Here is a 9,647-nt window from a genome sequence, read left to right as displayed (position 1 = left end):
ATTATCAAAATATGTTGGATGGATTGGATCCATCCATGTATATTAATGGATGGGGTTAATCCGTCCATTAACTTATTTTGTATGTGGCGGATGAATTGGATGGATTTTTTAGTTGATGGATTGAATGGATTTTTGCTTAATGAATTTAATTGCCACCCCTAGTGTAATTCACCAAATTTAAAAAATATAAATAGAATAGTGAAAATCGAAACAGTGGGTTATTTAGCATGTAAAAAGAAGAAAGTGAAAAAATTTTAAAAATTGTAATGATGAAGAGATAAGTGTATGTAGGGGTTGAAGGTAAGGTCTTCCCTTTTAACCTACGGAGAGAAATATATTTTCAATAGTAATTATTTTTAGAAATACATATTATACTCATTCATTTTTATATCTTTGCTTCGAAATTTTAATTTTATAATTTTTAAAGAGTTTTTAAGTTTAAATTTTGAATTATGTGGTTTAAAAAATATCTAGCTATTTCCAACATTTAAATTCAAAAATAGGGAGAAAGAACCTTGTAATTTATACCAAGATTTTAGATATTCATGAGGTGCTTTCCATAAAGGGATGTATTTATGAGAAAAATGTTAGAATTTTGTTTGATTATTTTACTGTCCACTCTATGTGTTTGCATCCCAACCTTACTTCATCAGATGGAGAATTAAGACATCACATCTCCAACTTATCCAATCAAGCATGATTCACTTGTTTTAAAACTAAACCTCATTTATTTCCATGATTTTCACCAATATCAAAAGAAAATGTATCTTTTCCTGAATAAATACTTCAATAAAACAACAAAAATATCTTCATGATCCCCTAAAAGTCTAGAACTTCTAGCAACTGATAATCAAATACAAGATTTTTCATGTCATTTGGATCTATTGTTCACAATTATTGCTCATTTAGAATGGACACTTGCATTATTTTTATTGATGGGTCCAACTGGTCTATAAAGGACTAGAGATGGAAAAATTCAGAGAGTGAGAACAAAAGGAGGCGCATCCCTTCTTGGCCCGGCAACAGATCGATAAACATAAAGTTTTTCGGCCCGACTATCATCGCCTCCTTCTTCCTGCATAACTTCGACGTTCAACCTCGGTTTTTCTTCCGCTAACAGTCTACATCCATTCATTGTTAGTCTGCAGGACGACATCCAAAGTGACCTCATTGACTCGTACTTCTCCAAACCTGCCAAAAGCGCTGCATTTCCGAATGGACTGTCCCTTATCTCGAGTTTTCTCAGCTTCGGACATCCGACCAGTACACACTCCATTCCCCAATCACTGCTTCCTGCAAAAGCCACCGAAAGCGTTTCCAAGTTTTTGGCATACTTTCCTATATACTCGAATGTGAGGTCAGTTAGATAGCCGGATACAGCCAGCCTCTGAAGTTTAGTGCAGTTCTTAACAACTTCTCCGAAGGCCTCGTCCATAGGTTCGTCTGTCAGGTAATCTTGCTGACCAGGGTTCATGATGCAGAGGCGGAAATGAGTAAAGTCAGGGCAGTTTTGGACAACGGTAGCAACAGCAGCATTGGTCATTTGACGGCAAAAGTAGAGAACATAGTGAAGCTTCCGACATCCTTCAGAGACTGCAACAAATCCTGATTCAGTAACCCCGTGCGCAGCATCCTCGTCAAAGGGATCTGCAGGAAAAACGCGCAGTTCCTCGAGCAATGGACAATATGATCCAACAGCTTCCAGTCCCTTGTCTTCAACTGTGTCAAGAACCTGTATAATGTGGATATATCATTACATTTTCATTAGCAGACACTGGAAAAAACTAATCGTAAATTCCAAAATCGATGAAGCTTTATACAATAAAAAGCACAGAAAGAGAATCATACCCAAAGACGTCGAAGATTAGGACAGTGAACAAGAAGCTTAGTAAGATCTTCACTTTCAAGAGGAGCATAACTAAAATTCAAGAAAGTCAGATTCGCACACGCAGGGTACAGAACTTGAAGATATCGCGCTGAAGCCACCCATAAACCAGAGAAGGTGTGAAGGCTTTTACAATTTTTGAACGCGGTTTCGAGCTCTGCATACTGCTGACATGTCAGCTCTTGTGGAAATGAGCCACTGCCAAGCTCACATAACTGAGGGGCGCGAACAAGTAGTTTTTTTAGCTGTTCCAGCGTTACACTTCTGTTAACCTTCAGAGTCTTCAATGATTTGCACCTACCAACAAGTTTCTCCAGCGCGTCGATGTTTACTTCACTGGTTAGGTTGCCAAAGTTCAACACTTCCAATGATGTAAAGCTTTCTGGGAAGCAACTCAACCAGTTACCGCTTTTGTCTTCGATACTATTCTCTTGTATGTCAAGCTCAATTAAGTTCCTGCATCAAGATAATATCAATCGATTATAATCGTCGGATCATACAAAAAAAGCTCGATCTTGACCATGCTGGTGACGTAAACGATATTTTTCTAATTATAGCACTCTCAAGCATTCTTAACACATAAGATCTTACAATCTTACGAACCAGCACTCGATCTTGACTACACTGAATTATTACTATCAAGAGTGAAGATTATGAGATTCAACAGACAATATAATTGATATAATCAACAATTTTCAGTCTTCAAATTCCAAAGAAATTTTTCGATTGATTCTCTACGTCGTAGCTTAATCTTTTTTCAGCATAAATAAGGAATATCACCATATTCCTATTCTGAATTGATCCTCAAATGTTAATTTCATAATACATAACAGAAGTGACTCTCAAAATCATAACTTTATAGCTTTATTCTGTTTCCATTTCCATACAATTCACAAACATCCCAACCAATCGAAAATCACAGCGCGGCGCGACACATTAAAATGGCAAACAAACAAGGCACTCAAGAAAAATAAATCTAACAGACAAATGAATCTAACAGAAAAATGATCTTTTATCCGCCTCGACAATTTATTCCAAGAGAATCAAATTTTACTTAAAAGTAAACTCATCTATTAACTATAATAGCATCATCCAAAAGGCAAAAGCAAAAAATTTCATACCAAATAAGTAAACATCATCATTCATCACCAACTTGAAAAAAAAGCTGAAAAGAAAAGCATCTTCAACAACAACAGTAAACATAAAAACCAATTAATGATTCATTAAAACAACACTGAATAACACTAATCTTCCTAACTATCAGAAAATTTAAGCCTTAGACATCATTAATGAAAGATTAACAATATTCAGCACAGACACCTAATACGACGCAAACACAGACACGCTTTTTTTCAGAGGTGTCAGTCTTACGGATAACTAAAAAAAAGTTCTTACTTGCAATTAGTGGCAACAGCAGCTAAACCATCAGTGCTAAATCCATCACAGCTCAAAAGAGAAAGAGCTTTGAAATTCGGAAACGAAAAAGCCAGAAACTCCAAACTCTCGTCACTAACAACCATTCTCTTAAGCCTTAACTCTTCGAGAAAAGGGTACTTTTCCGCAAAAACAACCAACCAAGGATGAATATCAGCACCCCAATTAGCAGGAACGAGGTTGAAATCAGAGAAACGTGGCTTCCCTTTCAATGTAACACTACGAACATTCGGAAATCTCCGAGTCAAGATCTCTGGTGTAACGGAATAACAGTTGCCTATGAACACATTCTTCCTCGACCACCTTTCGGCGTTGAACCAGTCTTTGCAAACCAATGAGACGGAGCTTTTGTCTTTGCGTGATTGCAGCATGCTGAGAATTCTCTCCAGCACTTCATCTGGAAAAACCGAACTCGGATTCATGTTTTGTGAATCCATTTTTCTCTTACACTTCATGATCAACACAACAACAAAAAGAACTGAAAAAAATCATGAAGAATATTTATATAAAGTAATGGAAATATTGCAATGTACTAAAAGTGAATATCAGAACTGAAAACTTTGGTTTTATGTACTTTTTTGAAAGTAAAAGTACTTGTTTTTTACATCATGTTTTTCACTTGCAACAAAGAAAAACATGGAACTTAATGGAAAAAGTAGAAATAATAGTTATGATAAGATACAGAAAGAAAAATGAATCTGAGATCTGATATATAGGAAGAGGGCGAAGAAGAAGGTGAATAAGATAGATATAATATTTATATGTATAAGAAAATAAGAAAGAGATGATGATAGAGAAAGGTCAATCAAAAAATGGGATCTTTTTCTATGGAAAAAAAAAAAGCTCTTACATCACTTTACATGATTAATATGATTCTGAAGAGGCATATAAAGTATGGAGTACCCATGGCGTATTATAGCAAAAATAGAGAGACAATAATAAATTATTTATTATAATAAAAAACTATTCTATAAAATGGGTTACTAGATCTAGAAGGTCTTTGTTTTTTTACTTTGTCTAATAGACTATTATCTTTATTATAAAAGAAAATTTATTTTTTAATTGGACAAATAGATGTATATAGACTAAATATAAAATTAGATACATTGTTAATTAAATTAGTTTATTTATAAAAAATAGAGAAAAAATTAAGTTATTTATTTTGAAAAAGAGTATTATAAAATCAATGTATAACAACTAAATATAAACTAAATACATTGTTAATTGAATGAATTTATTTAGATCTAGAAGGGTTTAGTATTTTTTTACCTTTTCTAATATATTGTATCCTTTATATTAGAAAATTCAAATTTATTGAATATTACAATGTATATGTCTATAATATTGTCTAATAACATTATTATTTGATATATTTAAAAAATAATTATTTTATAAGTTAAAATATTTATTTTAAATTTATTAATTAATCAATGTATCTTTGAGAGACATACCTACCGCATTAAGGTTTATTTCTTAAACGTTTGTAAAAAATATGTAGGGTGGACATAGTTTAGAGTGTCGACCTAAAATTTTTTTAGGCCCACAAAAATATGGAGACGAGAAAGGGCGAACTCGACAGCATTACATTTTAAAGTCTAAAATTAACATTTTCTTATTTCTAAAATTATAATAATGAAAAGTTAATATTTTTATGTTTGGTGAAAACAAATATTAAAATAAAGAGAATATAGTAAATAAAATATAAACAATTAAAATAGTAAAATGAGCTAAATAAAAAAATTTATATAAAAATTTGTGCATTCATTTTTTTTAAAGTTAAAAATATGTTATTTTCAAGACAAAAGTTATATTTTTCATCATCATCAAGCTAGCATGAATCATAAACAATTAAATTCTACACTAATTTTCAATTTTAGTGTTTTTAAAATGTTTTAAAATTGGAATTTTTAATCTCTAAAATTAAGATTCGTATATATGGTCAAAACACATATTGAGATCAAGAAAATAATGAATGAAATGTAAACCATAAAAAATGCTAAAATGTGTTAAATATATAAAATTTTATTTGGAACTTTTGTATTCATTTTTTTTAAAATAGACTATTTGTCATGTCTAGTATAAAAATGATATTTTTCATCGTTATCATGTTAGCATGACTTAAAAAAATTAAAGTGTACTTTAAATTTATTAGTTAATATTTATATAATATTTTAAAATTAACATAATTTTATTTTAAAATTTCTGTAAGATTTTTGATCGAACTCTATTATGTTGAAGGATAACTTCGTGGTTCGACAAGTTCGACTGAGGTTAGCATGTAGTTGAATGTCGCTCACATGCTGGTGTCGAAGTAGTGTATACTATAGTCGAAGTGTGGTCAAGCATGAAGTAGTCGAAAAATGCTAAGTTTGTTAGCACGACTAATTGGGCATGTTTATTATGTTCAATTGTTTAAGTTAACTTGTAATGAGTATTTGTGAAAAAATCCATTAGTTTAGAATGTTAGGTTTATTATAAATAGAATGATAGTCTCTCATCATTGCATATTGTAAATCATAATTTAAGGTTAGAGAATTATTTATTATTCGTAATCTTGTTTCAATAAAGTAAAAAATAACCGTTATAATTAATCTTTATTATTCTTATTTTTCATTGTGTTTCTTATCGTACTCTGTTTTTTTCATCGTTTCACAACCTTTACAATAATAAAAACTTAATATTTTTATGCATAGTGAAAACAAATATTAATGTGGGTAACTCTTTTTTTCGTTTATACATATTTTTGCGTGGGTGTGATGGTTTTGACATGGAAGAAGGCTATATAGTTACGTTGTAGCCCACCAATCTTAATCATAGCTATCTTATGGGAATGATTTAGCCACGTGTCCAAATGAGGCTGACTGTTTGAGTAAAAAATATTTACTCATTGAGGCTGAGTATTTTTTACGCCTTTAACAAAAAGAAGAATCAAAAGAAAAACTTAGAGGAGAGTTGGGATTTAATTTTAGAGCTTTACTTTAAATATTCTTTAAAAAATACACCATATATTTTTAAAATTAAATATTTTGTTACGGGCCAACCATAATGATAATTAACCAACTATTTAAAAGGAGTTACAATTCGTCTATGACTTTGGTAGTGTAGAAAAAGTATTCTACGGAATAATACAAGCGATACATTTTTCATATACATTTAACAACTCTATGCACTACACGCCTACCAAATAGTAGGTGGTTATAACCTCTCTTTTATATAACGAGAAAGCGAGCCCTTTCGTGTATAAAGTTTCAAATTCAATTTTTATTCACTCTTTTCTTCATATACTAACTTGAGCATTGAAATGTTAATCTTACAGGTCAGTTTCTCCTCCCCCGCACCGAAAGCTCCGATCCACCATTGTTAATCGCAACCTCCGATTCAACAATTAATTATGGTTCTGCAATGAAATGGTGGTGTAGTTTGTAGGATGGAATTCTAATTCCCGCATTTTTCACAAATCACACGTTTTCTCTTCGATATATCGGTTCGAAACCTTTTCAGTTTATCTGATTAAGAGTTCTAAAAAACGAACATGAAGATCCATCGCATTCGACCTAATCAAGCAGCATATCAACTTTGATTTCCTACATTTTCAATTTTCTGACTTCCACACCTTTCAGCAATGGCTGGATCTAAAGCTACTCATTCCGATGCATTACGCGAAGCCGCTACCTCAGCCCTTGTCGCCTAAGCAATGATCAATCAACCTCATTCTCCTTCTCCTCAAGATATCACAGATCAAGTAGTGTTGTATTATTTATATGTGCAAGTATACACAGTCCAATAGTAGTAAGTGATGTAAAAATAAGAGTGTCAATCCCATAGAGATTGTATAAACTAAATTTGATTCTCATCATAAAAAAAATTGAGTAGTCATGAGCAAAGGATAATAATAATGATTGGTTATCACAAATTTAGATTGAGCATGGATGAAATGGAGTAAAAAAGTTAAATCAATTGTGAGAGACATGTTAGGCAATGATCCATTTAATGGGTTTCATATTTTATGTGTGAATGATGAGATATGTCGTGATAGATGAGGATAGAAAATGATCTAGTAGTATATGTATACAACATCAAAGCATATGAATTAAGTTAGGGGAACAAAGGAAGATGTTAGAATAGGAGAATGAAAGACGGAGGAAAGATATGGAAAAGTTAGAAAAGTAAGAAAAGTTATAAGAGTTATATTCGGTATGTGCTTTATTTGAAATGCTAGTGTTTTATCAGAAATGTATGATATATATTGTGATTATTTTGTTTTATGTTCTAATTGAATATTATGATGTAGAGAATAAGTGGAAGCATCCAGCAATACACAAATAAAGATGGTCATTATGATGATGGTGATGGTGATCATTTTCTAAATAAAAGTGTTGTACGTCGTGCTAGCACCAAAGGAAGTAATTGTTCAGCCCCTCTGTCCTCCATATAACCGAAATGAGTTATTGGATCCTTCCGCAAATGAAATCGCCATGTTATACATGAGCGTTACGGAGATCGATGACCTGCAACCTCTTATGCTAGAACATTGTCTCACCGTAGAACTCTTCTATTATGATCCTAAAGATGTAAGGGATTTTCTCATTCGACATACATGGCTAGACGTGTGAATAATACAAGTTTGGTGCACATAAGTATATAATTGAATATGCATGTTATTATAGTACATTATCATTTTTGTATTTCCTCCCTTAAGTTTTTATTTTTGCTTAACCATTTAGGTATATTCACTGTGTTTGTATAGAGTTAAATAAATCGAATATATATTGAATCTTGGATCCATATAATATTCGATGGACAGATAATGATTTGAAAGAAATTCAAAATTACCTGACAAAACGGTTAAAGGAGGGGTAAAAGAATGTTACTTAGCACCATTTATCAATGAGTAAGTAATTTTGTAACTATTGTTTATCTATTATATATTTAGTTTTGTTTTAGAAAATACTAATTATATATACGCTCGTGTTTATTTAGTGATCATTGGTAATTAATCATCATATCACATACGATGAATACGATAATTACACTGTGTTCCTTACATAGGAAACTCAAAAGCAAAATGAAAGATATTATTAATTGGTAAGTGTATGTTGATATAAAAATTTAAAGTAATATTTTCTTTAACATTGTAACTAGTTTAACGCGTAATATGTTTAATTCATTTTCAATGTACAGTGTTGTGCAAAGACAAAATATCATGCACAATATTATAAGAAAGCCCTCATGGCTCTTGCCTAACGTAAGTGGCTCGATTACTTGTAACACTCATTTATATATACTGTTACATGCATGTGTGGTTATATTCATGAAATTAATGTTTAAATTTGTAGAAAAGGAAATAACCATGGAGTTACGAGTGTGGGTATTATGTCATGAAACACATGTTAAACATTGTCCTTGTCAGCGTTGTTGATTCATGGGATGCGGTATATATTATATATGTCATAAAATGTTTATATTATATTATAAATAAGTTGGCTATAAAATTATTATCACGGATGATATTCACTTTTTTGCTCTTTTATATATAGATGTTTAATGACAAAACACCATTCCCCCTTGAGGATTTTAAATAACTTCGTAAACGTTGGGCGTTTATCCATAATGTGCTTAAGAATTCTACTATTTGATTTTATAGATATGTCTGATATATTTTTGAGATTGTGAAGATGTAAATAATATATTACTTTTGCCTTTTGATGCAAAATGTAGGTTTTTTTTTTGTTTTTTATGCATGGTTAACAAAAAGACGGGTTGCTTTTAATTCTCTAATATTGTTAAATAGATACAGGTTAAAATATGAGAAAAAATTTAAAAGTATAGCATTCCTTTTTAAAAAACAGCATATATTTTTACAATGGTTTTAACAATTAACTGTGGATGTATATTGAATGCTGATCAGAATAATATAAAGTCCAAAATGTCGCTGCTGAGAATCAAACCTGAGAGCTTTAGGTCTATCATAACGATTGAATTAACTAATTGTTGTGATATTGCATGCGCTTTCCAGTATACTACAAAGGTCCTAGGACCGTGATTGTAAGTAACACATTTACAACAACACTCTACATAACAACTCCAGGACCTGCGTGATTATATATCTTTTTCAACCGTTGTTAAATTCCTTTTTAGTAGTAGTACTAATGAGTTTGGTGGGCTAATTCATCCAAATCCTCTTGAAAAAGGATCTCAACCTTGCCTAAAAATTTGTTTAATCTTATTAAAAAATAGAAGATCAAAGCTTTCTCGCCACCCGCGGACCAGGAAGGGACAAAGATGAAGTTGATGATGCAACTATGTTCATCATTAAGAATATACCAAT

The 9,647-nt window shown here is 31.5% G+C and overlaps 1 protein-coding gene across 1 annotated transcript; it reads right to left on the bottom strand.

The window, feature by feature from the left end:
* Positions 1-768: 768 nt before the first annotated feature.
* LOC131602742 (transport inhibitor response 1-like protein Os04g0395600) lies at positions 769-4,072 on the bottom strand. The gene is made up of 3 exons (XM_058874920.1): positions 3,281-4,072; positions 1,849-2,341; positions 769-1,732 (listed from the first exon to the last, which is right to left on the bottom strand). Exons 1-3 carry the CDS (start codon positions 3,772-3,774, stop codon positions 977-979), a joined length of 1,743 nt encoding a protein of 580 aa, XP_058730903.1. The 5' UTR covers positions 3,775-4,072; the 3' UTR covers positions 769-976.
* Positions 4,073-9,647: the final 5,575 nt, after the last annotated feature.

This window comes from Vicia villosa, linkage group LG5, assembly GCF_029867415.1.
Source record: "Vicia villosa cultivar HV-30 ecotype Madison, WI linkage group LG5, Vvil1.0, whole genome shotgun sequence".
Classification (NCBI taxonomy): Eukaryota; Viridiplantae; Streptophyta; class Magnoliopsida; order Fabales; family Fabaceae; genus Vicia; species Vicia villosa.
The sequence above is the reverse complement of the archived record's forward strand: the minus strand, read 5'-3'. Positions and strand labels throughout refer to the sequence as shown.